Source organism: Suillus bovinus (assembly GCF_016758785.1).
Source record: "Suillus bovinus strain UH-Sbo-P2 chromosome Unknown EDB93scaffold_25, whole genome shotgun sequence".
In the NCBI taxonomy this organism is placed as follows: domain Eukaryota; kingdom Fungi; phylum Basidiomycota; class Agaricomycetes; order Boletales; family Suillaceae; genus Suillus; species Suillus bovinus.
The window spans coordinates 37144-62776 of NW_024542081.1; the positions used below are offsets into that span (position 1 = coordinate 37144).

Here is a 25633-nt window from a genome sequence, read left to right on the forward strand (position 1 = left end):
CAAGTCGTATCACGAGTGCATGATATAGCTTCACAAGTCAAGCACGAGTTTCGTTAAATGGAGACCGCGGCGCTCCTTGGATGTTTGATCTGGGAAGACACCGATATCAAATAGATGCCTCGGAGGAGGATGTCGACATATGTATGGAATACTGAAGGTCCTTCTTGGATACGCAGGTTTCGCCCGCTGAGTGATTGAGCACTTTATGTGACATGTATTACCTTGGCGCCAAGCTCAGGGTTTGTGGCTGGCTGGTCGTGGTAACTACGTTGAATTATCAGCTAAATGGAGACACTCGACAAGGAGTGTAACAGACAGTACCGGGAGGCGGAAATAGGGAAGCACTCAATGTTGATGCAGCATGAGTTCAAGATGGGTCGCCACTTCGAAATCAGCGTGGAAGTCATATTTCTGTGTTCCGACACACTGTTATGCATCTCTTCGATTCCACCTGATTCCCCGCGTTTTCCGCCCCAATGAAAACATTGTTTTCAATAATCATGCCACTGGGTAGCGTTTTGTCTCCGCGTGTTAGATCAAAAACGAGCACACCGTAGTGTCATATTTAGCTTCTTGCCATAATAGCAGGTTTCAGCTATAGGAGCTTGTCTATGTACGCAGCTGGTACATGGCATTTAGCTACTGAAGCCGACAGAACGGCGAGGTGATTGATTACGTACCGATCATGACTTCAGTTGTGGAACGGCAAGAGGCTCCCGACAGAACGGCGCGGAACCATATTTTGATCGGAAGTTCCAGGTAGATCGCCTGTGATTCCGGGAGGAGCCGACAGGACATTGTGGGGATACCCTTGGAAAGGTCTTCTCTCTCATTACCGGAATTTCCCTGCCTGTTCAATGAATGAATGATGCCAGCATGCCCATCCTTGAAGGGAATTTTGCTATGAGATCCGTGCATCAACTGGGTTTTGTTACCAGAGCCTTGGACCGGCGTTCTCCCTTCAGGTTCCTGTGAAACGCGCCAATGTCTTCTATTACTCGTGACCTTGAGGAATTACAATGCGGAGGGATCAGATCGGAATGCATCTGGTGATACTCAAGTTTCAACGCATCTGGAAGGGCCACTTAGCTCCATCGTGCGCGGCCTCCAAAGTGGTCCAGTTTTATGCATTAATCGCTTTTCTGCGATACTGACAAGAAGGGCAGTGAGAAAACCGAATGTGGAGGACGTTTACGTGTAGTACTGAGTAAGTATTATATGTGAATTTTGAATCATTCTATCAACGAAGATTACCACCCCCAGTAAAATCTCTTTTGAAAGGTATTCTAGAGTGCTCTGAAATGCTCTAGCTAGGTCCAGATCTGCTTTTGATTGAAATCTTGCATCAGGTAAAATGCAATGTATCCTTAAATCGTTGCCCCTTCGAACGGAAACCATATGGATCGTGTCCTGCTGGAGGCCATGGGCTAGTAGGAAACGACTAGAGGACTACAAAAAATATGAACGATATGCACATTCCTGCCTCCATTTCGGTATTGATTCAACTTGTCAAGTTGGCGGGCATTCACGTACTAGTACTACTTTACAGGTCTACCGCCGCTATTTCAAAGCTCTTAGCAACAAAAGGTGTTGTCTTGCAGACGAAAGCACAAGCGCCTGCAATTGTAATTCCGAGACGGCAAAACGTCGGCTGGTCGGTGCTAGTGACTGGTGATCGACAATGCCTGGAATACTGTTCAAAACTTAAAGTCTTATATATGTCGTATTGGTACAATGTCTAGGTCAGCTGTCTTTTTTCTCCGCCCCGCCCATCTCACGATGCTTCTGCTTACTTCTCTGAAGCAGACAGTATCTAAACTCGCGTTATGCCTTCTTTGCGCTGCCGGATATATCCTTGCGGCGAGAAACGCACCTGGTCAACCCAAACAGGCTATGAAGGTCAACGCGTTTGAGCTCGTTGGCAATAGTATCGGCAGTGGCCAACAGGTACGTCAGCTCGCCAGTCGCTGCTTCACTTCACTTGACTAACATTCGACCTTAGGCGTTCTTGGGAACTGAAGACAAGGTCTATATCGTCGACAAAACAGAAAACAACCCAACGCAAATCAATGGACACCCTGCGTGGGCTGCAGGTTTCTTTTATTCCGCGACTTTTAGTTCTACTATGCTGACGGTCTCTAGAGTGGTCCGCTAGCTCGAAACAAACGCGTCCCATGAATATTGTCACAAACACTTTCTGCGCGGTAAGCTTATTCTTTTTTCTTCCTTCATCCGCATAAAAATTTATGACAATCTGTTAGGGAGGAAGCGTTTTGGGTAACGGGACGTGGCTCAATGTTGGCGGGAATCAGGCGGTAACTTATGGCGGTGATCCTGCCGCGAGCCAACTCGGCGGAGGTCCCTACTACGATCCGGATGGTGGGCAATCGTATGCAGTCGTTTTTTTCCTTAATATATCAGACTAATCATCATGCCACGCTGCAATTCAGTATTCGGTACGAACTTTCTGTCTGACATGGCAAATCATTCTGAGCCATTTTAGGATGCTCAACCCGTGCGATAGCGGTGACTGCGATTGGTTCTTGGTTGCACCCATGACGACAAGGCGTTGGTATCCTAGCCTGTGAGTGTCTTTGCCGACGTGTCATCCACACTAATATCGCAATGCAGTGAAACGCTCCAGGACGGAAGTATCATCATTGTACGTTTTTTTCACACTTCGGTGTATTTTTTATCCGTCAACCTCCATAGGCTGGAGGATGCACATGGGGAGGCTATGTTAGCGATGCAGGACAAACCAATCCCACGTACGAGTTCTTTCCTAGTCGTGGTCAGCCAATTCTTTCGCCCATCCTTCAGAACACACTCCCTACAAACTTGTACCCTCTTATATGGCTCCTTCCATCTGGGAAACTGTTCGTCCAGTCCGGCTGGAAAACGGTCTTGCTTGATATGGACCAAAACAAGGAGACTCCATTGCAGGACATGCCAGATGCTGTCCGTGTATATCCTGCTAGTGCCGGAAGCACGATGTTACCGTTGACTCCAGACAACAACTACACGGCGTCGATCATGTTCTGTGGTGGTAGTAACATTCGTACTGAGCAGTGAGTCCAGATTCTAGGCCGTATGTCCTCAGTTCAATTATTGATATACGAATGCAGATGGTCCCAAACCTGGGACATCGCTCACTGGCCGGCTTCTTCTTCGTGTGTACGGATCACCCCCGACCAGTCACCGAATTACGTTGAGTTAGATGCCCTGCCGGAAGGTCGAACGATGGGAAACTTGATTTTACTTCCTGATGGAAGAATCTTGTGTTTGAACGGCGCGAAGACAGGTTAGTGCCAGAAAGTTTCCAATATTCATCTTGTGATGTGCTTTTCCTTGACTTTCAGGTACTGCTGGCTACGGAAACTCGAGTTTTAATATTGGCCAGTCATACGCTGACCAGCCACACTTGACGCCGCTCATATATGATCCAAAGGCACCAGCTACCAAACGCTGGTCTCTTTATGGAATTTCTTCGAGTACCATTCCACGCATGTATCACTCCACGGCTACCTTACTTCCAGATGGTAGTGTTAATATAGTAGTCACACCTGAGCTTCGCTAATTCTTTTTCTAGGCTCCGTCTTCGTGGCAGGTTCGAATCCCAACAGTGACGTGAATATCACCGCCCCCTATCCTACCGAATATCGAATTGAGCGCTTCTATCCTTCATATTATAACCAACGTCGGCCAGAACCTCAAGGACTTCCGAATCAGCTATCTTACGGCGGCTCCTATTTCAATGTTTCGTTGACGCTAGCAGACCTTTTTGGTAACGCGGACAGCGTCCAAACAGCGAAAGTTGTTGTTATGAGGACTGGGTTCTCTACGCATACAATGGTGCGACAGACTCAGTTACTCATTTCATAATTGATTAATCATCCGCTACAGAACATGGGCATGCGCTCGGTACAATTGCAGAGCTCCTTTACAGGAAACAGAGATGGAAGCGCAATTCTTCATGTAAATCAGTTGCCTCCCAACGCAGCCATCATGCCTCCCGGCCCCGCATGTGCGTCTTTGAATCTTCTCCCATGATTTTTGGATGACTAAGTTTCCGGTAGTGCTATTCGTTGTTGTTGATGATGTCCCTTCCGTCGGTATTCAGGTTATGTGCGGCTCTGGCAATATTGAGAAACAGTCGATGATGCCTGTGCAAAACCTTCCAAACTCGACCATTACTCCACAGCAGTCGGCACAAAAGCAGGTTTCTGGTACAAGCTTTTTGATTCATTCTGCCAGAAGTTGGTTGGTCTCTATGATAAAATACGTTGGAGTGGTCTCCGCTATCTTGCTTTTTTGAACTAGCGAAGCTGGTACGCCTCGTTTTTGCTGCGCTGTTGCATGATACTTTGCATTTTTTCGATGCCTTTACGATCTTTTCGATACTTTTGCATGACTTTTTAGATACGCATCGTATACCCAGTCGTGTACATGGACTTGACGTGGACCATACTCAGCTTCCTTTTTCATTGGACCTTTTACGTGATCTACATTATATGTTTCTTGTTCTCGTTTGTTTGTACCTCCATTCTCGAGGTACGTATCACGCACGCCAGCTTCTCTCTCCTACATTATTTCTCTACTAGACTGTTGTGATCACTTCCACAGAACACCTGTGTATTTATTCGTAATATGCCTCGATGATTCGAGGGCTGCCGGCATTCGGATCGTGCCAAGATACTAGTAGGTTTGAGATTATGAGTTCAAGACACTTGAGCCAACTTTTCCGAGTCCTCGTGCAAGCAGTGACTAGTGAAGGTGCCAGTGCTTTGCATAGTCTAGAACACGCCTTGAATGTAAATAAAGATTGCGGAGAAAGTCAAAGCTTTATATAACGTTAACGTTATTAGTGCGGCGAAAAGATAGTACCGAAATAAGGCAATTTGATTATCTTAACTCGTCTGCCAAGTACCACTGGTATAAATACTCAATTCACGTTCGTGCCAGCATGCAACGTTTACAGCAGCCATTATCACGGGCTCCTACAACTATACTTGAAGCATATCCATCCCCTGCTCCACGTCTGCCACAGTCATCTCTAATGCAATCCGCCAAAATGCATGTCAAGAGGGTGACGCTGACATCAAAGAAGAACTGGTGGATGGGTAAGTCGCTACGGTTTGCATATGTCATTGATATTTGACTTCTCTGTCGCAATTGTAGTCGAGCTAGATCAGGAAGACGAGAAGCCAGTGCATCCGTCTACCAAGTCGTTCTCGTCATCAGAAGAGACTGCAGTAGTACCAGACGATGGCCTTTTCAATCGAGAAGTCGAGGAAGAAAAAACAAAAGAAATGCCATCTCCCAACCCCTCGATACCTGTCTACAATCCACCACGGCACCCAAATTCGATATTCTCCTTCCCTACGCCAACAGCTTACTCTGCTCCACCAAACCCTACAGCGAACCTTGCTCCTGTGGCACAAGGTTCTGCCTCTGAGCTGTTCAAGTGCATCGTCAAGAAACCTGACATCGTACAGCTCGAGATTAATGGAGAGATGCAGTCAAATGCATCAGATGTGACAACACAATTCCTCGCCGAGCTGCGCGTATATACCACGGTGTCTCGACACCGGAATATCGCTACGTTTCTAGGATGTTTGGAGAACGTTGGTATGGTGTTGGAGTACATCGACGGACGAACACTATATGAGGTCATTCGCTTAAGACCAGCTTTAACCCGACGAAAGAAAATCGACTTTCACAACCAGCTCCTCGACGGCCTCACACACCTACATTCGTTTAGACTGAGTCACGGAGACCTCTCACTGCTGAATATTCAAGTGACGCATTCCTCCGATACCATAAAGCTTTTTGACTTTGGACGTTCTGTGTCTCTAGACTCGGTATTCATCCCGCCATCAGACGAGCCTATAGATCCTTTCCAGTACATTGCACGGACAGGGTCTACCGCAGCCGCAGCACCACAAAAGAAGGTGGAGCAAATACACCCAGGTACAAGGCCATTCGCGGCTCCAGAGGTCCTCCGCGGGGAGTGTCAGGATCCGATATTGGCTGATGCCTACAGTTTCGGGATGATACTCATTGCGATTGACCGCGTCGAGGTGGTTGACCTCAAGCCTTGGGAGCAACGAAAGGATGTGGTACCTGAGAGCCTATTTGAGGGGTGCGAGGTATTCGAGGAGTCCGCACGTCAATATCTAAGGCGGTGTGACTCCAGGAAAAGGCTTTCAAAGCATGACATGATGATGTTGGTGGACGAATGAGTTTTTCATTCACTTTGCACCTCCCATTTCAACCTCTCACTCCGATATGGACGCCATCGAGCTTCACAAGCCGATACCCCAACACAACACCGCAGTTCGATTGCATCTTCGGTGTATCTGCGTATTTTCCATTCTCGATGGTCAATATCCTTCTCAAATTTACATCCTGTACGACTATTGCTAATCTCCGGACACCACTCAATCCACACACACCCATCACTGTATACTTCATATTGGTTAGCTACGTTCTGATACCGAGTAATGGATTTTTTCTACTTTACATGCACTTTCCCTGTGTCGTAGCTTTGTACATTAAATCAGGAGTATTCAAGACCTGATTAGCTTTATTCCCACGTTTTGTCTCTACAGCCCAACCTTGACCATCCTTTACCTGTGTCACTAAACATGGCGACGGTACATCCCTCACGCATGGGTTTAGTCCCACAAGACCCAAAGGATAATTATCGCAGACGTGCACGCTCCCCTTCACCACGAACACGTAGCCCACCACGACACAGTGAGCGAGAAAGAGACAGTGGCAGGAACCGAGCGCGGGACCGCAGCAGAGAACGCGAAAGAGACAAGAGGAGGGACGATAGTAGGCTTAAGGACAGGGATGACGGCGACGTCAGAAAAAGAGATGACGATAGACGGCAGCGCGACAAGAGCGCTGACCGAGGACGAGATCGCGAGAGGGACCGAAGCGGAGAGCGGCGTCGAAGAAGCCCTGAATATACTGACTACAAGCGTCCTACGACGCCTCCACCTACTGAGGCTCCGTGGCGGAATCAGGAGAATCTGTACCCTAACCGGCAAGGGAGGGATAGACCACCGCATGTTGGTGGGTCGTATGGTGGGGGGACCGAGTATTTGGAGAGGTGCGCTTCTAGTCATTGAAATCAGCAAATGATGTATTGACTATAACACAGTCGTCGAGCTCAAAGAGAAGCTTCAACACTAAGCATTTGGCCTCCTTCTCCCAAGGCTCCAACAAGAACACTGTATGTTTTCATTTTGCTGCTCAATATTAAATTGGTATACTCAGATTACATCTAGTTCACCTTCCCGCGATGCAAAATCACGCAAATCTAAACGTGACCGGTCACCAACCCCTACTGACTCATCTGACAGCGAGAATGAGCGCAGGCGGAAGGAACGCAAAGACCGAAAACGTGCGCGGAAAGAGAAGGACAGGGCTGAACGACGGGAGAGGAAGGAGAAGAAGAGTCGGGCACATAGCAAACACCGGAGCTACGACAGTGCGGAAGAAGACCGAGAGAGAAGCAGGCGAAGCAAGAGCTACCACCCTCGCAGCCCAAGTCCTAGTCGTACCCCATCGCCCCCTCGTGCATCCGAGGACGAATGGGTAGAGAAACCTGCAGCTGCACCATTTGCCTCTTCGTCCTCGGTCGATCAGAAGCTTGGCTCTATGCCACCACCATCCACCATCCCATCCCACTCTGAAGAGGCGATGGACGAGGACTCTGATGAGGATGTCGGACCCCAACCGCTATACAAGGTTACCATGAAGAAGTTCGATGAACGCGCTTATGGCAGTGCTCTACTTCGCGGTGAAGGTAGCGCCATGGCCGCCTTTTTGCAAGATGACACGGACACGCGTATTCCACGTCGTGGTGAAATTGGTCTTACCTCGGACGAGATTGCTCAATTTGAGTCAGTTGGCTATGTGATGAGTGGAAGCCGGCACAAGCGTATGAACGCAGTGCGTATGAGGAAGGAGAACCAAGTCATTAGCGCAGAGGAGAAGAGGGGCATATTGAAGTTGCAGAAAGATGAGAGGCAGAGACGGGAGGCTATACTAAGGGAGGAATTTAGTGAGCTCGTGACAGAGAAACTCAAGGGGCCCCAGGTGCAGCAGAAGTGAAAGCTGTTATTTAGGTCATCCAAAACTTTCGCGTACATGTACTTGATCCGCTGGCAAGGCTAATATCAGTCAGTGCATGACTATTGACTATAAGCTGTCTATAATTCTGAACGAGAAGCTTTCTGCAAGCTAACAAGCTCGACATCGAAGACTAAGGCGGAATGTGGAGGAATAACACTACCAAACCCACGCGAACCTAACGAAGCATGGTTGAGTATATACCTCATAGATTACCGGAATAAACCAACCGTAAGCCATGTCTGAAGGAATCGTCAAGGTACGCTTTTCGTTGAGGCACATGCCTTGGAGACCTTCGTCCCATCCTTTAATAACCTGACCCACACCGACTGGATAAATAACGATCAGAAATGCACCCTGCATGCGAATTGAACTGCCCACGTTTAATAGGTAATGGTTGGCCTCGGTCGACACTACATGAAGATCATTATAATTGAACTTCCTCAACCCACAAAGACATTACTGACCTTGAATCAAACTTGCTCCCGTCGGAGAACAACGTCCCAGTCTGTATTCCATGCCTCATTGTGAAGTCACGCCCCGTAGACAAGTTGGGAACCAAAACTCACGTAGTGGACCTTAATGGCATCACCAGTCTTGGCAGTTGCGGGGCAGTCATCAGGCAAGTAGGTGACTGCAATTTGCAATTCCTTCGGCGGCTCGGCGGCCAGCGCGCACACCGCCAAAGCCAACATGGAGAGCCAAAATTTAAGGAACTGCATAGTAACACTAAAGGTGGTGTGGGTGCGTATGTATGATTGATGTATGAGGTGTCCAGTTCGGATACTGGAAGCGTGGGACAAGGACGGCTAATGCCGTGCACATAGCTGAGTCAGCAACTGTACAGTGAGTTCACGTCGATAACCTTATTTTTCATCACATCTCATCACAGCGAGGAACGACCCCGACATCGACAAAAATGGTGGGTTTTGACATTAATCACTGCACTATGTACTGACAGGTGGATTCGCTTTAAGCCTTCCCAAAAGTCCTTCAGAACGAAGCGTATCCTTGCCAAGGCTGGCCGTCAGAACAGGTGAGTGGGGTGTATCGATGCCTTTACAACCTAGTTATCAACCAATTTCAGGCCTATCCCTCAGTGGTTCCGTCTAAAGACGGACTCTAAAATCCAAGTATGTGCCGGTGTTCTTGGGGGGCGAGAGTGTTGCTGATAATTTACAGTACAACGCTAAACGCCGTCACTGGAGGCGCACAAAGCTCAACATCTGAGCAGCCTTCCCTTACTTTCATTCTCGATGTTTTGGCGCTGTGAAGTTGAGGCAGAGACAACACGGAGAGACGCACCACACCAATGCAACGCAGCATGTATCACCCCTTATTGGCATATTATGGCTATACAATCACCTCCGCATGCAAATATCACCTTTCTTTCTTCCTTGAGTCATGTTTTTTTTTCCTTGAGACTCATCGCCTATAGTGCAACTGTTATGCTCGATTCACAGTTGACAGAACGCAAACGATATCTTGACGTTCTCTTCTGATGTGATTGTTCCGAGCGCTGATACAGGTGTTGCATCATTTTGTACAACTGAGTTAATGTCCGTCAAGACAGTAATTGTCATTGAGTAGCGAGATCAGAGCCTTAGACTGCCATGTTGCGGCAATCCGCCAATTAGCGAACATGATGATCCGGGGCGAATGCCGCGAGCGCCGTATTGCGTGCACCAACGTGTTCGGCTGTATGCAGTGTTGACGGTTCCTTTCGAAACTTGCTGCTTCAAGGCTCAATATTCAATTCAATTCAAGTATTACCTGTACTTACACCACACGTCCTCTCTTCGAATTCCTTGCCATCAACTACGACGCCCGTATTTGTATCTACCATGTCGCTCATCTTCACAATTTTCGCGCTCGTCTTTCTGACCGAGCTCATCTCATGGATTGGCCAAACTGCTCTCCTTGAATTCGTTGGTGTTCTTCTTAATGCTTCATATCCATGAGTTTACAGTTTCTTTCTTTCTAGGCATGGGATCTCTACAGTAGACTCTTCGTGAATGCCTCATACACCCGACAGCGCCAGCTGAAAGCCGAGCTCCTCACGGCGAAGAAAGAACTGATACAAACGAGCGCGCAGGACCAATTTGCGAAATGGGCAAAGCTGAAGAGAGGTGTCGACAAAGGGCTAGCAGAGCTTGAGAAGTTCAGTACGTGGGCTCCACGACAAGTTCACGTATGCCAATGAACTGACGTGTTTCATAGATGGAGAGATTGCGTCCAGCAAGACTGCATTCTCACTCAAGTTCAATATGCTGATGTGGGTCCTTACGACAGGGCTATCATTCTTCGTTGGCTGGTGGTACAGAAAGGCTGCAGTATTCTACCTGCCTCCTGGTTGGCTTGGCCCACTTGGCTGGTGGATGGCCTTCCCTTTCGCACCTAAAGGTCAGCATTCCCACAGTTATTAGCACGATCAGTCCTTAATGACTGACCCACGCCAAGGTTCTGTGAGCGTCGGGGTGTGGCAAATGGCCTGCCGCAGAGTCATTAAAGTTGCAGAGCGCACGGTGAAAAATATCCTCGGTAAATTCAGTCTACTTATATCCATCATTGTCGAATACTTATCACAAATTTCCCTCGTCGGGTAGCACCTTCGGAACCCGTCGCCATCCCGGTTGAAAAGGAGACCAATTTCAAGAGCTCGTGATAAGGAGTAGTAGCGGATCCCCGTAGAAGATTCAGCGTTGATGTTCTTATGGTGACCTGTATGCTTTATGTCTCGCGGATCCGACCGTCTGTACTCCGTGTTCAATTTCAGTTTCACGTAATTTCGTGGTTGTTGCAGAAATAAACACATGCCCAGAAAGAAGAATGTCGGACAAGCGGTATGTCGGAGTCCCGAGACTAGTACATAACACACAATCTAATCTCGTTCCAACAACCCACTCACCTTCATCTTTCTCAAACATGGTCGCAGGCGTTCAGATCCACACAAAGGTCGACATTCCCAACCCTCAGTCTGACATCCTCACCGATGGTGCACTTGTCTTCCTCGCTGCACTCCATAGGACGTTCGAGTCTACCAGACATAGCCTCCTAGTTGCGCGTGATGTTGCGCAGGGCAAGTTTGACTCAGGAGTGCCTCTTGACTTCCCTCCTGAAACAGCGCACATCCGTGCTGAACCCTCATGGCACTGCGCACCCCCTGCACCCGGTCTTGAAGACAGACGCGTTGAGATTACCGGTCCTACTGACCGTAAGATGGTAATAAACGCTCTGAACTGTGGTGCGAAGACCTTTATGGCAGATTTCGAAGGTTCGCATGTCATCCACGATGTGCGGAATTACGCTAATATAGCACTTCCAGACTCCAGCGCCCCTACGTTCGCAAACATGATCAACGGTCAAGTCAACTTGCGCGACGCCATAAGGCGTCAGATCGACTTTGAATCCTGGTGGCAAGCAATACAAGCTGTCTGAGAAACCCGCAGTGCTTATCGTTCGGTAGGTTACACATTTTTCTAGCTCCCAATCCGATTGTTCATATTTCAATCTAGGCCTAGGGGCTGGCACTTGGACGAGACGCGTATTACCATCGACAATACCCCTCTCTCAGCTTCTCTCTTTGATTTTGGACTCTACTTCTACCACAATGCCAAGGAACTCATCAAGCGCGGCTCAGGCCCCTACTTTTATCTTCCAAAGATGGAGCACTATCTTGAAGCCCGTCTATGGAACGACGTCTTCCTCTTCTCTCAGTCTTACGTTGGAATACCTCACAACACAATCAGGGCGACTGTCCTCATCGAGACACTTCCAGCGGCGTTCCAAATGGAAGAAATTCTCTTCGAGCTCAGAAACCACTCTGCTGGATTGAATTGCGGAAGGTCAGGAGCCCATACATGGTTGTCCACTATGCCAGTCGCTCATTTCCGCGTGTATTTTTAGATGGGACTATATTTTTAGCGCCATCAAGAAGCGAAGGGCGGACAAAAGCGCCGTGTTACCAGATAGGAAAGATGTTACTATGGCAGTACCATTTATGGATTCGTATGTACGCCTTTTAATCCAAACTTGCCACAGGTAACATTTGCCACGTTCGCCCACGGTGATAGATACTTATTATGTTTTTAGGAGGAAGGTTGCTGCTATGGGGGGCATGTCTGCTCAAATCCCTATCAAGGATAACCTTCAAGCCAACGAGTTGGCGATGGAGAAGGTTCGAGCAGACAAGATTCGTGAGGTCACTGCTGGCCATGATGGTACTTGGATTGCGCATCCCTTTATGACCCAGATTGCTCTCAAAGCGTTTGACGAAAATATGCTCGGTCCTAACCAGGTTCGCACGGCGGTAGTGTTTTACCTGTTCCTATTGCTCACGCACCGGTTGTAGTACCACGTCAGACGTGAGGACGTGAAAGTGGCTGCAGCGGACTTGTTGAATGCCAAAGTTCCCGGAAAGGTCACGGAGGACGGCATCCGTTCAAATGTCTCTGTGGCTCTGGCATACTGCGGGGCCTGGATCGGCGGCAACGGCTGCATCCCTGTCAACTACTTGATGGAGGACGCGGCTACGGCTGAGATTGCGCGTGTACAGCTTTGGCAGTGGGTGAAATACAGCACACGTATCGACACTGGCGAACAGATTACCGCGCAGTATGTTGACCGTATAATCGCGGAGCAGGCGCCCGGTATCAAGAAGATCGCCCCGGGCGTCAAGGAAGGCCACTTGAAAATTGCCAAGAAGTATCTCACGGAGCAAATCAGGCAACAATGGCCAAGTGAATTTTTGACGAGTGACTTGATGCCATACTTGACGATGGCTGATGGCGTCGAGGACAAGTGGTATAGGAGCTCTTTGTAACAGTATAGCGGACGCGTACCTCTCGCACATATTTTTACTCAATGTACTTGTAGTATCATGCCGACTGATTAATGATTGAGCCGCCAAGGTGTTATGGCTAGCATGCACTATATCTCAGCATACAGTAACGTTCTCAAGGATCAGAATACGTGCGAACAAGTCACGGGAAAACTATGGAAACAGTTCCTCAGGCTAGAGCCTGAAAGTGTACCTATGCCTTAGAAACATTCACAACTGCGCCATGCATAAGTGCACGACTGTAGGGACAAGCCTGGGAGGAGTTCCACGATCAGCGGATCATACTCCCAACACACATGAGTAGGGGAAATGTACCTCATGGCCAGCCTTGATCAGTTCCTCGTCTTCCACGCCCTCGACCTTTATATCCACAGCCAACCCGAAACCCCCAAGCCCTTCCGCCTCTCCGAGATGCACGGTCGTGTGGATCACGGCGTTTCTTGCGGCATCCTTCTTTCCCGTCTTACCTGCCATCATCTGCAGGGCTCCGAGGAAACACGCTACGTCCATGGCGCATATATTCAGTACAGATCACGCGATTTTAATATATTAACGGATACGCACATGCGTACCCCATGGCAAAAAGTTGTTCAGGGTTCGTTCCTTCGCCCTTTCCGCCCATTGCCTTGGGCATTGCTAGGTGCAGAGAGAAAGGGGTGTCGCCGTCCAATGACTTCACCTCACCCTTGCGACCCTGCCCAGCAGCGGTAGCATGGACAGTATACTGCACACGAGCATTTAAGTTGAAAGACACGTTATTGTCAGAGAGGACGACCATTCAGTCAGTCAGCAGCACCTTGTGGTTCTTGAGGGTTACGGGTGCGGCCCCCTTGGTCGCGTACGACCGCGTTGCTTGGATTGTCCGCATACGAGATGTGTTTACGATACGTGCACCAATGTTCAACATGCTGGCTCTGCTTTGGCTTTCGAAAAGATTCTGGGTGACTGAAGGAAAGATACGGGTGGGAGTTAGATTGCGTGGAGTCTCCCCGCAATCGCTTACAATGCCATTCTACTCATCGAATTACATAAACCACAAGAAATAAAAAATAGTTCAATTTGAATATAATACAATGATCAGTCTACAATTAATAGCACCTAGAAACCACTAGCAGTCACACGCAACTGCTCCAGCTTTTTGAGCACCTCGCCCACTGTGCGGTCAAGTTCTCCAGCAATCGCACTCTGCTTCGACCCTGGTAGCCGAGCATATGTCTCACACAAATCACCATCAACAACTGCCTTCACTGGTACATAGTAGCCTCTCCAGCTCAAGTGATCTCGGCCCACTAGACTGCCCTGCTCAGTACGCATGTGTTGCTCTAGCGTTGAGATGAAATCGACGTCCTCCTTGGACACGAAAGGCACGAGAATTCCAATAGTGCCATGGATGCCAGTGTAGAGCAGGACCTCGCGACCACCAGCAACAAGTGACACTTTGTGTATGGAGGTAACAAGATCGCCAACGTGGAAGTGACACAGCATGTTGGTTTTATGCGGGGCACCCATTAATATACCCTTCTCATGGAGAATACCAGCGCCCGTGGGGTCGTCATCCACTTGGTCAGAGACCTTCGAGTCCAGGCGGTTGACAAATACGTTGCCGAAGCGATCACCAGCTGCGACGGTGTTATAATCTATCATTGTCGCCGCAGTAATCCATCTGGGTTGGGTGTCATCTGCGAAGATGAGTAGTCGATTCTCTGGTGCCTTGTATACTGCGAAATGGATCGACTCCTGCATGTCGCCCACAAGTATACGGGAACCCTGGGTGTTGAGGCTAACGATGGCAGTAGAAAATGACTGAAATATGAATGTGAGTAAAGTGGACTGACAATGTTGATGTATGCTTACTTTGTTCTCTGCTTTCCGTAAAAGCTTCTTCTTACCCATCTCATATATCCGAAGAGCCTTTCCAACGCCAGCAACCAGGCGTCCTTGGAATCCCATGACAGCAAGGGGAACATCGTCCGTCTCTGTCTAAAAGAACGCGTCAGCGAAATGAAGTATTAGTCAATACATTACTTCACCTTGTGAAGGAGCTCCAATCCCACTCCATCCTCAGTGAAACGATAAGTTCGCAAGAAACCACTGGTACATGAACGTGGAGACAATAAGGTATCCTGCGCGGTGCCTACGACGAGATGTAACTCATTGTTTCGTGCAGAAAATGGTACGAAAGCAAGGCTGAAAGCAGCTTCGTTGTTGTCTAGTGTGACAGTCGAAACGGTTCTGCCCTACAAAACGTGAATGTAAGCTCAGGTATCACTCAGTCATGATACGGGCCTTACCTCAACAGGATCGATGATACGGATTGCGGAAGCCCAGTTCCCTGCTGCCGCTTTTGGCCTTCCAAAGATCTCAGGAGGTAGGTCAAGCATTTCTTGATCAACATGCTGTCCCGTTTGTGTCTGAGACAACGATAAATTCGTGCTAGTCGCAACGTAAAGAACTAATCTCACCATGGCCTGTAATCGTTTATTGGCAGCCTCATCGCTCAAAACACGGTGGTCGCCTTCAATGAGATAAAAGTGGCGATTTTTGGGGTGAGATATAAACCTCCTTGGGGTCAAGGATAGCGGAATTGAATCTTGCTTCAATTTCATGCCCAGTTTTGGTATCTGGAAAATCCTAAGGAAGCAGTAGTCAATGTGAATTCGAAAAAAAAACGGAACAAGGAAGTCTCAGTAGGAACAATTGGTATTCAAAAATATTCGGCATGTCCTCCTTAGAGGTTCATCCGGTATCTCTATTCTCATCTTGAAGAGGGCATGATGGACAGGATCACTTACCGAAGAACACTGCCAGCTATGCCAATGAGGCCCTCAGGACTGAGCTCAGCAGAGAAACTCCATGCATAGTCCAAGTTATCAAAAATCAAGGGAGTGAAATGCATGAGATTTTGATGTGTGTAATTCAGCCAGGATCTGGACGAAAGCGCTAGGATGGCTGGATTTCCTTGGATTTGAACACGAACCAATCTGACTGGTCGGTTCCCAAGGAACCTGATTGTAAGGAATTAGCCATGATTCTCCTATGAGTGAAACAACCCACCGAGTCCGAGTGTCAGTTAATTGCCCATTGATAGGATCCAGTACTGTTCGTAGGAGAACGCCATTTTGGAGACCAATGTTAACAAACATAGTAGGCTGGGTCTTGTTGATACTCGCATCCAACATGTCAGCAATGCAAATAGTTGATGGCGGTGCTGTCAACGCTTGTAAACTAATCGTTTCCAGTGTGCTCTCTGGATCAAGTGACACTATTCGAACGGTCTGGTCCTCGCATCCGACAGCCTAGCAATGTGAGCACAGGATAGAACTTCAAGAAATATAGCTTACCAGATAGGGTGTTCTTTGGCGCCCCTCAGGTACCTCAGCTATGCTTAGAGCTGTTATAGTCGAACCCATAGCCTTCCTATCTTGATATTCATTCAACTGCCCATCAAGATCGAGTTCAAAGTAAACCAGTTCAGCAGAGCTCAGAGCAACCACCACTTGACGTTTGTTCGTCGTAGCAGTAACAATAGTCTTTCCTTGAGGAGCCGACCACTGATTGACGCGGTGGTCCGCAAGTATATGACGAATGCCATGTGGGTGCACCTGTAGGAGGGCGTCAGCACCAATTTGCTGGACAGCAAGAGTGGGCGCTGATGACAGGATACCGGTGTCCTGGACTTCTTCAATTGTTTCTCCAATGGAAAGGACAAGAGTTCCATTGACGAACGAGAGAATAATGTAAGTATCAAACTCGTCTACAAGCGACGTCAGCGGATATTCTTCAGGACACCTATGAAACAAAGACTTGCCGTCCTCGCGCCGTTTGGTTGTCCAGACGGCATTAGGAATACCAGGCAACTCTGAGCTAACAGATTCTTCAACGTCAAGACCATGGCGAAGTGTCCTGAAAGAACTCCTTGTTCCACGTCCGCAAGCGGTGAAAATTTGAGGCGTATCTGAATTTGGTAATAGGTTCATCACCTTGGAATCTATGATGGGGTCCAGGGATTCTATTTCGTCTGCGAGAGCGAGATTATCCAGTGGTCGTGGCCGGAAATGTGCATGAGGTAAAGCAATGGTGGGATTTGCCATTCCGGTTCCCGGATACGATGTTGAGCTAAACTCAGGTTCGTTGTCATCATCACCCAATTTCTGGAACTGGTACAAATAACTAAAATCAATGTCAGAAACTTCTTGCAAGACGTTGAATTGAGAGACGCACTGATTCCCAAACTCGGATGCAACGAAAAGGAAACCAGATTTAAGAATACAAAGACTGGACGCCACAGGGACAGTGTCAAAATACTTGATTTTTAGTGCCCTAACTTCGTCCTCTTCATGGTCGATTGTGACCTTGAAAAGGTCACCATCCTCGCTTTGAAGGAGGAAGAAGAAAGCACCCTGCGAAAAAAATATTAATCTAGATGACAGCGACAAGCTGTAACAAACCAACCTTCATTTTGTGCATGACAGCTGTAACGATGATAATACCTCGCTGACGATCTTCCAGAGGATGTTGTCTTCGTGGGATGGGGACACGATGTTGTCGTCGGTCCATGTGTCGGTAGATTATGTGGTCTTCACAGCAAACCAGAACACCGGATGGTCCATCAAAACGATCTGTAGATGCGACTTGGCCGCCAGGGACTTGAACGAGTAAATTGGCACGTGGATCTGTGGGCTCGCTCCATTTTCGAACGACATGGTTAAGGCCCAAATCAAGTTCGTAATACGTCAGCATCTGGGAACTCATCAGTCACCGAATACCAAAAATAATAATAATCAACGAACACACCTTCTCTGCATTGTTGAACGCTTCCCCTGTAGGGTCTTGATCAGACTCAGAGTAGTCGACTTCGAGGGCAGCAAACAATGGGTTCTCAAATCCAACATCAAGGCCGACGATATGATGGATGATCGCATTATTTTTGTGCGCCTCGAGAGGCGACGAAATCGTAAGATTTGCTGCAGCATCTCGATTCAAGATGTACACAAGTTTTGCCTTCTCTACTGCTGAGATCATCACGCTACGGCCCTTGGGGTCGGTCGCAAGGTATTGTCCGGGCACAATACGTCGCGCTCCAGACTTGCCGAAGGTTTCTTGATGGAGCTTCACGAAACTGCTTGATTTCGGGTCATAGTCGAGAATGATGATGCGGCCAGAATCCGAGCCTACGATTGCGTAGTCTGAGAATAGAGTATAAATAAGATGAAAACGAAAGATGATACGTACGGGGGCTCACCCTTGGTACTGCCTGTCAAACGGAAAGCTGCTAGAGAGCGAATAGAACCAAAGACATCAGAGGCAATGACTGTTGATAGTTTACCGGTCTGAACATCTGGGCGCAAGAGCTCCAGTCGAGTGCCACGAGAGATGATAATTTCCTGGGTTCGTGCGCCAGAGAAATTGCCAACGATAGCTTGCGTAGCTGCCGTCGGGGGCTGAAGCGTCAAATTATACAAATGCATCCCCCAGTGGTCAAAGCCGACGACGACGCGGTCGAACTAAAATCGCGCAAACAAACTGTGGACAATATTTTTACCAGTTTGGTTTGTGGCTGAACAACGGTTGAGCTGACATAATTGCTTGATTTTGGCAACTCCTGTTGTTTGCGCAGTTACTAACTTCGCATTTATCGACTGCATGGAAGAAATTTCGAGCTCCTTGCTGCAATGTATAATATGCTGACCACTCTCTACTCGTCGCAGATTGTTGGCTCTCTGATCACTTCCAAAACCTGTCACTCCTTTACACCCAACAGACCTATGAGAGCGATATTAATTTGTACACGCTCTCGACATTTGCCCTTTCTTTGGTGGTCGACCTTCTTGTCCGCATAGTCTTCAAGAGTCCAAGCTCAATTGCTGCACTGGTGCGCAACTGGCCCAACTCTCTTGTCGCCACCGCACAGAATGTAAGGTTCTTGAAACTTGCGAGCAAACTTTTCCGAGTCGCTAAGGCTACAGATATTAGTCTACCATATGGAAAGCTTCAATGCCAGATCGACCAGCGGTTGCAACCGAGGGAGACATTGTCAGCGCAAGAGGTGTATCCTACGGCTCCATTGCAGAAACGACAATGATTCATTTCACCGAATTCTCTATGCCCGACCAGCTTCTCTTCAGGAGTAGCGGAGGCATGCGCAGGCTGGTACAGGTGCTCCACTTCCTTTTGCGACAGAGGCTACTACTGTACGATACCTCGGCGTCGATGTCTGATTCCCGTTTCCTCCCAGTATAGGTGATGAGGATACTGTTAGATTTTTTTCGTACGTCTTGTGGGGATCCACCGATAGCGAACAGGACAAAGGACAACCTTTATGATGGGGCATTTCCGAACGTGTTACTCCTGCCCAGCAACATCCGGGACAATGAGCGTATCGCAGGGCTTGCAGTCAAAACATTGACGGGCGACTTTTTAATGCACGTCCTCCGAGTCCGTCTGAAGAGAAGCGTTTTTTGCAACCTTACCCAAGAGAGCGTCGAGATCGGAGGAAGCAGTTGCCTGGTCATCACCCAACCTCCCATCTACAACATCATATCCAAATTACCGCTATCGCCTCGCCTGATCCAAAGCAAGATGCCAACTTCCGGTTGTGGTATGGTATAGCCATCGTACTCCCCAGGCTAGAATTCACGAATTTTACCCTGACAATGTGCCAGGCTACCTTGCATACCTATCATTCCTCACTCAAATCGTCGGTTCTCTCTACGGTATCGTGACAGTCTCGATCATTTGGGCAGATGATGCGCATCTCCAACAACAAGCTTGGCGGCCAACTGCAACAACAACTCGCCGCCCCCACTATCAACCGCGGGATGTGGTCCATTGCAGCTGCCAAGACAGGAATGTACGGGTTGATGATAGAGACAAGCGGTTTTGAGCAAAGCGCAGAAGGTGCCAGCCTTGTGAAATGTTCGACGAGGTAGCTATGGTGTAATATCACGGTTCTTAATTTATATAAATGTATTGTTTAACTTAGGATTAATTGGGATCTACGATCAAATGATGTTGAAAGACAGCTTGGGTAGGCGCATGTTTTTTATATGGAATATCTTACGCACTCAGATCAGCGAAGGTCGTGAATAAGCTATGAATCTCACCTGAACAACGGACTGGCATCGCCCATATCCCTAAATTCATGTTTCCTGCTGTCACTAAGACCTTCCGCCTTACACTGCGCTTCCTTCTTTTTATTAAGCCTCCTATAGTCCCACATAGCGAACAAGCTCAGCAAAATTCTAAAACAGAAACTGGTCATCAATAATACAGTTCCAAAAACGAGATGGCATACGAGAGAAAAAGAAATCCCATGATAGTACCATGCCCAATGTGGAAGTTCGGCGGATCAATGTAGACGAATGAAGAGCAGATACTAAGACAGGGTTGAGCGGACGACGTATATCTGCGATGACATGACGTACCCTCCCAGGTTTCCAAGGCCAATGACCATCGCTATCACAACTCCACGCTTTAAGTCGCCTCCTGCATTTGAGCCTGCCCAAGCAAGATCGACTGCGATTGTTGGATAGACACCGATAGCAGCTAGACAGGCTCCGGTATACGACGTGCCTGCTCGCCCATCACTATAAAGCAGGATATATCCTACAATAGCTACGAGGGCGCCACCAATGATAAATGGGCCGCGAATTTGGTACTTGTCGGAATAGATCCCAACTAAAATCGTAGCAATACATCCTGCAATGAATGGTGGGGCTGAGAGCAACTGAGAATGGGTAGTGGAATAGCCGAGCTCATTGATGATAGTCGGCGTAAAGAGAGCAATGGCATAAACAGGGACGAGCAACCTAATAAAGGACTCAGTTTCATCAATGAGAAATAATTAAGCACGAAGTACCCCATGTAGATAAAAGCTTGAACGTAAGTCTTGTAATCTTTCATGGCCTGCAAGACAAATCGAATATGGTAGTGTGTTGCGAGATTATTCGCATCCTGCTTGAGCATATCTATCACGTATGCCCTCTCAGTCTCGGTCAAAAACTTAGCCGTCTCGGGATACTAAGAGGTCTAAATGATCAGTGAAAGACATGACAGATGCGCGAACCCACATCGTGCATGAAGAAAAACGAGGAACATGCTACGAGAAGGGTGGCTAATCGAAAATGAACATCTGTATTGCCGCTTTGAGACCCAGCAGACTCACCAACACCCTCTAATAAGAACTAGGTGTATACGCGAAATGAGTGACAACTTGACCTGAAAACATGCAAACATACAATCCATTGCCAACCATGTAATCCTCCGATGCTAATCAACAAATCAATGATGGACTGTCAATGACAATATATTGCTTACCCTTCCAGATGCTCGATACCATACCTGTATGAAGGAGAAGGTCAAGCCTGGTAGCAGGTTAATCGAGAAATTTGAAGACTCACGCAAGGAGTCCACCAAAAGCACCTAACAACCAAAGAAAATGTAAATATACATGGAATCGACGCTTAACGAATTGTTACTTACCTGCGACTGTTGCTGCAGAAAAGAATATCGCGATGCGCTTGGACTGTTCAGATCGTGGGTACCAGAGAGAGATGTAGTAGGTCACTCCAGGGAATAAACCTGCTTCTGTCAAGCCTAGAAATAGTCGAGCTCTACCGTGGCATAGTTCAATGAACCTGTTTTCACCACGTGGATAAACTCTACGCACATGACAAGAGATCGAAATGAATCGACGAGACACATAAGGGTCATCACGAGACCCCAAGCCATCATGATAACCGGTACTTGACGAAATATTAGGCGGTGGGGAAAACAAGGTTGAGGTAAACGTACTCCAACGTGATGGTCTGAATAGCTTCAGCGCGATATTCCTACATAAACATTGAGAATGGACATGTTATTCTTGATGTTAAGACATACGAAGGAACCTCAGCAAAGCTATAAAGTGTCTAGAGGAGGCAAGTAAGTATTGAGTGGAGTGAGTATGGTGTACCACGCACAAAGAAGACGGCCGCAGCAATGTTGTACCTGAAGCCGATCAAATGCAAATCTTTAGACATGCCGGCGACTTTCGCGTTTCCTGCCAGTGGCGATGTTATGAATAGAAAGTATGATCTGTGTATCCCACTGCTTACCAACATTGGCCCGGTCCCTGGAGACAGCATAAAATATGAAGCAACACTAGACAAGGCAGGCGTTTGACAGACTCACAAGAATGACAACATGTATAATAGTGACACAAATGGTAACAAATGCCAATCGAGCTTACGCAGGATGCGTGCTCTTTCTTTTGGATTGAGCTCCTCGGTAATTTGTTTTTCCTCTAATTGAAGGTTCGTCTCGATGTCGCCCTTACGCAGCGAGTCTGTGCTACCCTGTGTTAAAGTAATTGAAAGGAATGACTGGTTAAATGAGTGGCTTGACATTTGGAAAGTCGAGATAAATCTCGTCCAAAAAACTTGAGTGAGCGGTCAGTATGGTGGTACTGGAGTTACCAGTGCAAGAAGAAAAGCTTAAGACAGAAACATAACGTTATCAATTCTGGACCGACCCTTGGCTATTCGGAGACTCGGATTCGACCAGACTATAATTCAGGATTCAGGGTAGCCAATGTCAAATATGCATTTCGGTCCGAAGCCTCTTCGGTTTGGCGGTTGGACTGAACCCCGGGTCCGCGAACTGGAAAACACCGCTTCATCATAGATGGTGAATAAAGTCAATACTGAGGGGCCATAACTCTGTGATAGTTATGGGACACCTACATCCACAAAATTCCGACCAGCTGAAATTCCGCAGGAGGGCTGCCAGCCTGCAGGGCGGCGACGTAAATTGTGCCACTGATGTGAGGACTAGTACTGCCATATTAGGTTCATTTCCAGCGAATTTGCAAACGGAATACACAAAAGATTTCCCGAACTTCCTTCCATTTTTGGCACTACGCCGTCTCAACCCTGCGGTACTTGCCACTTCGGATGCAACGGTGCGTTTTAACTTTTGAACCTTTTGCTAAATAACGAACTTTTCAGATGGGCTATACTTAGTAGTGCTCTGTGCGACATGTACATTGTACACCGTGCACACCTGCTAAAGTAGCGCTAGTACCTAAGCACGCTGCCACCAATCTAGCCCAATCCGTCACAGCATCTCCCTTCAACCAATGATCAATCCTACTCAATTTTTTCCTTGATATCCCTGGATTTACTACATAGTAGTGTCGGCGCACTCGTGATCCCTGCATTTTATGCCAGCGCACTCACGTACGTTCCACTGTTACCAAACCAGGGTCCTTTACATTCAAATCTCGATTTTACTGCAAACAATCCCACACCCTTAGGCTCCCACCGAAACGGTGTCAGTGCGGTGTTGTCGAGTTGCCTGCATCCCAGCAGTAGGGCTGTAGCTAGGACCCATCTGCATCGACAAGTGGATTGTCCATTAAGGACATTTATCGCCACCGAAAATGTTTTTGGGACTCCGAAATATTTCATTCTGAATTATTTGGCCTACGGAAAGTCATCCAACTTCCACCGGGAGTCTTATTGGCAAGATCCTGAATTTGCCTACCACGGCTCGGATCTATCGTCATGATGAGATCGATGGATTACATGAATTCGCCGATTTGCCAATGGAGGGCCAGTCATGCTTGCTACGGTACAGTGCTTAGTTTGGCAGCCACTCGGGCAAATTTTCACTTTCAGGCATCACTTCTGTCGAGATTCGAGGCATTTATATGTCTAATCAGTGAACATGGCACAAGGGACTGCTAGCGGAGAATACAGCTGGTGAAGTCATGTAGCACACGAAATAGGAGCGGAACTTACCGAAACAGATGACGGAACTCGCCTCCTCAGAGTGAATCTATCAGATTCTATCTCATTCTAACCAACTGGAAAGTATGAGAACTAATCCGAGCCGTTTCAAAGGTTGTGGGTCAAGATGTGCGGATGGGACGTATGGTGCTTATGCGAAGTATGAACGGTTTCAGCACACGATTGCGTTGATCATTGATGAAGCCATACTTAATCCTGATGGAGCTGTTGCGCTTTACACAAACTCCCCTTGCCGATCTTGCTCGTCTTATGGCCGGTACCCAGACTGGACCGACGCTGGACCGACCTCGGTCAATTGGGTATGTTTGTGATTTCTCTTCCCTCAAACCGAGGGTAAATAAACTACTGTTGTCCTTCCATTCTCAGATCGCTAATGTGCACATCCAGGAGACTGATATATAGCAGTTCATCATGTCCAAAAAATTCCAGCTTAATTGGGGTGAGGAAAATCATACCGAGATGTAAAGCAGGACAAGAAACGGCAAGACACTTGCACCTTTCAATGTCTTCCTGACTAAACGCCTGTTCGCTTAAGCTGTAGCGCACAAGCTACTAGTAGAATCTGCGACAAGACAATTCAACATGCCAAAGTGCGATCCCAACGATGCCCCGATGATGAGCAAGGGCCCGATCATTAACCACAGTGCCGGGAGTCCGAAGATGATCACCTTGGCGGAGATGAATGAAACCTCCATCTTCATTGCGATAATGCCTGTAGGAGATATGGATGAATGCAGAACTGACAAACAAAAAGGGCAATATCATACCGAATATTAGTGTCAGCGCCTCCGCGCTTGGAAGCAGCCACGAAAAAAACAACAAAGAAACGGAGGATACCAGGAAGTATGCTCATATGCCAGCCAATGAGGAATCCCCTGGTAGCGAAGAGGAATTCTAGTGCAACAGCAATAGCCGTCGTAAAGTAGAGAGCGTGAAGAGGTGCCCACGGGAAGAATGCGCCAAGAGCTGCAATGGACCACATCCCGCGGTTGATAGTGAGGGCGGCGAGTTGTTGTTGCAGTTGGACGCCATAAGCTTGTTGTTCGAGATGCGCATCATCTGCCCAAATGATCGAGACTGTCACGATACCGTAGAGAGAGCCGACGATTTGAATGAGGAATGATAGGTATGCAAGGTAGCCCGCATTGCAGACGGAGTGATAAAGATCAAAAAGCTGTGTGCTGAGCCCTGGATCCATCGACATTACGCCGACGGCCTTTTTAGGAGTTGCGGTGGAATGATCTGCAAGCCATGCAGCAAGTACTGTGCGCTTTGCTAGACCTGAATCCGATAGGGCACCATCGACTTGAACGCCTCGAACAGGAACTTCATGGATGCAACCACTTACCCGTATACCTTTGCTCTGCGACATAATTACAAGTGGACGTTTCCGACACACCTGGGTCTTCTCTGTGTTCATTATAATATCTCACGAAGGAACTCTGTAGTCGTGACTCTTCAATGGCTTCAACAATCTCGTTGGATTTTCCCATGGAAAGAAAAATAGAAGCGATAACCCAGGTTTGGAACCATCCAATTGCTGCAATGATGGGTGTCGATAGCCAGGAATAATTGAGGATGAACTCTCGAACACTGTTTAACCACATGCTGAGAGTCTCAAAGCTCAAAACCGTGCACCTGAGGTCTTGCAGATAGGCCTTGAGACTGGAGTGTCATTTAGCGCACAAGTATTGATCGCGCCATCATTCGGTTCAAAGGAAGCTCCTTGAGCGGCAAAAATAATCTTTGCTGTCTGAAATAGTCTGATGCAAAGGGCCTCCGTTTATGACGGAGTCAGACGGACTCATGATGTTTAATATGGGGAGGCGATAACAGTAGCTTCTGTAAACAGCAAATT

At 47.7% G+C, this 25633-nt stretch overlaps 11 protein-coding genes across 11 annotated transcripts; 6 read left to right on the plus strand and 5 right to left on the minus strand.

Annotated features, from left to right (window-relative positions):
• The first annotated feature begins 1804 nt into the window (after nucleotides 1–1804).
• Nucleotides 1805–4485, plus strand: EDB93DRAFT_367102 (glyoxal oxidase). The gene is made up of 13 exons (XM_041456203.1): nucleotides 1805–1947; nucleotides 2003–2093; nucleotides 2143–2204; nucleotides 2262–2389; nucleotides 2451–2456; nucleotides 2504–2584; nucleotides 2632–2662; nucleotides 2713–3068; nucleotides 3126–3301; nucleotides 3360–3539; nucleotides 3590–3852; nucleotides 3904–4024; nucleotides 4077–4485. The coding sequence occupies exons 1-13, from the start codon at nucleotides 1894–1896 to the stop codon at nucleotides 4313–4315; spliced, it is 1788 nt and encodes a 595-aa protein (XP_041307937.1). The 5' UTR covers nucleotides 1805–1893; the 3' UTR covers nucleotides 4316–4485.
• A 586-nt stretch (nucleotides 4486–5071) lies between these two features.
• On the plus strand, nucleotides 5072–6242 carry EDB93DRAFT_1084877 (kinase-like protein; the record flags this gene model as incomplete). Its single annotated transcript, XM_041445863.1, has 2 exons — nucleotides 5072–5120; nucleotides 5179–6242. 2 exons carry the CDS (start codon nucleotides 5072–5074, stop codon nucleotides 6240–6242), a joined length of 1113 nt encoding a protein of 370 aa, XP_041307938.1.
• Nucleotides 6243–6597: 355 nt separating this feature from the next.
• EDB93DRAFT_1226024 (ras-induced vulval development antagonist-domain-containing protein) lies at nucleotides 6598–8127 on the plus strand (the record flags this gene model as incomplete). Its single annotated transcript, XM_041451215.1, has 3 exons — nucleotides 6598–7120; nucleotides 7172–7243; nucleotides 7299–8127. Exons 1-3 carry the CDS (start codon nucleotides 6648–6650, stop codon nucleotides 8125–8127), a joined length of 1374 nt encoding a protein of 457 aa, XP_041307939.1. The 5' UTR covers nucleotides 6598–6647.
• On the minus strand, nucleotides 8114–8922 carry EDB93DRAFT_1144079 (uncharacterized protein). Its single transcript, XM_041449422.1, has 5 exons — nucleotides 8715–8922; nucleotides 8613–8653; nucleotides 8527–8558; nucleotides 8376–8474; nucleotides 8114–8323 (listed from the first exon to the last, which is right to left on the minus strand). Exons 1-5 carry the CDS (start codon nucleotides 8865–8867, stop codon nucleotides 8226–8228), a joined length of 423 nt encoding a protein of 140 aa, XP_041307940.1. The 5' UTR covers nucleotides 8868–8922; the 3' UTR covers nucleotides 8114–8225.
• Nucleotides 8923–9122: 200 nt separating this feature from the next.
• On the plus strand, nucleotides 9123–9375 carry EDB93DRAFT_1084837 (ribosomal protein L39e; the record flags this gene model as incomplete). The annotated part of the gene is made up of 3 exons (XM_041445860.1): nucleotides 9123–9181; nucleotides 9233–9278; nucleotides 9328–9375. Coding segments are annotated over 3 exons (153 nt in total), but the record flags the coding sequence as incomplete, so codon positions are not given.
• Nucleotides 9376–9989: 614 nt separating this feature from the next.
• Nucleotides 9990–10810, plus strand: EDB93DRAFT_1240449 (WRB/Get1 family; the record flags this gene model as incomplete). The annotated part of the gene is made up of 5 exons (XM_041451756.1): nucleotides 9990–10073; nucleotides 10130–10310; nucleotides 10366–10548; nucleotides 10606–10686; nucleotides 10752–10810. The coding sequence occupies 5 exons, from the start codon at nucleotides 9990–9992 to the stop codon at nucleotides 10808–10810; spliced, it is 588 nt and encodes a 195-aa protein (XP_041307942.1).
• A 260-nt stretch (nucleotides 10811–11070) lies between these two features.
• EDB93DRAFT_1240450 (malate synthase) lies at nucleotides 11071–12967 on the plus strand (the record flags this gene model as incomplete). Its single annotated transcript, XM_041451757.1, has 6 exons — nucleotides 11071–11419; nucleotides 11471–11558; nucleotides 11661–11990; nucleotides 12052–12186; nucleotides 12238–12442; nucleotides 12497–12967. 6 exons carry the CDS (start codon nucleotides 11071–11073, stop codon nucleotides 12965–12967), a joined length of 1578 nt encoding a protein of 525 aa, XP_041307943.1.
• Nucleotides 12968–13020: 53 nt separating this feature from the next.
• On the minus strand, nucleotides 13021–13986 carry EDB93DRAFT_1144085 (OsmC/Ohr family). The gene is made up of 4 exons (XM_041449423.1): nucleotides 13782–13986; nucleotides 13550–13709; nucleotides 13301–13485; nucleotides 13021–13238 (listed from the first exon to the last, which is right to left on the minus strand). Exons 1-4 carry the CDS (start codon nucleotides 13890–13892, stop codon nucleotides 13179–13181), a joined length of 516 nt encoding a protein of 171 aa, XP_041307944.1. The 5' UTR covers nucleotides 13893–13986; the 3' UTR covers nucleotides 13021–13178.
• On the minus strand, nucleotides 13966–18494 carry EDB93DRAFT_1144088 (CPSF A subunit region-domain-containing protein). The gene is made up of 13 exons (XM_041449424.1): nucleotides 18228–18494; nucleotides 17780–18171; nucleotides 17438–17725; nucleotides 17207–17385; nucleotides 16794–17155; nucleotides 16327–16739; nucleotides 16040–16281; nucleotides 15778–15990; nucleotides 15448–15616; nucleotides 15277–15396; nucleotides 15016–15222; nucleotides 14840–14965; nucleotides 13966–14788 (listed from the first exon to the last, which is right to left on the minus strand). The coding sequence occupies exons 1-13, from the start codon at nucleotides 18451–18453 to the stop codon at nucleotides 14084–14086; spliced, it is 3642 nt and encodes a 1213-aa protein (XP_041307945.1). The 5' UTR covers nucleotides 18454–18494; the 3' UTR covers nucleotides 13966–14083.
• A 1348-nt stretch (nucleotides 18495–19842) lies between these two features.
• Nucleotides 19843–22792, minus strand: EDB93DRAFT_1144096 (MFS general substrate transporter). The gene is made up of 18 exons (XM_041449425.1): nucleotides 22497–22792; nucleotides 22157–22430; nucleotides 22081–22097; nucleotides 21946–22025; nucleotides 21866–21894; nucleotides 21779–21816; nucleotides 21654–21729; nucleotides 21467–21597; nucleotides 21385–21406; nucleotides 21302–21325; nucleotides 21223–21253; nucleotides 21150–21168; nucleotides 21055–21098; nucleotides 20844–21004; nucleotides 20410–20793; nucleotides 20280–20360; nucleotides 20089–20226; nucleotides 19843–20040 (listed from the first exon to the last, which is right to left on the minus strand). The coding sequence occupies exons 2-18, from the start codon at nucleotides 22369–22371 to the stop codon at nucleotides 20028–20030; spliced, it is 1503 nt and encodes a 500-aa protein (XP_041307946.1). The 5' UTR covers nucleotides 22372–22430; nucleotides 22497–22792; the 3' UTR covers nucleotides 19843–20027.
• Nucleotides 22793–24305: 1513 nt separating this feature from the next.
• EDB93DRAFT_1103716 (uncharacterized protein) lies at nucleotides 24306–25382 on the minus strand (the record flags this gene model as incomplete). Its single annotated transcript, XM_041447331.1, has 4 exons — nucleotides 24306–24487; nucleotides 24520–25056; nucleotides 25124–25138; nucleotides 25175–25382. 4 exons carry the CDS (start codon nucleotides 25380–25382, stop codon nucleotides 24306–24308), a joined length of 942 nt encoding a protein of 313 aa, XP_041307947.1.
• Nucleotides 25383–25633: the final 251 nt, after the last annotated feature.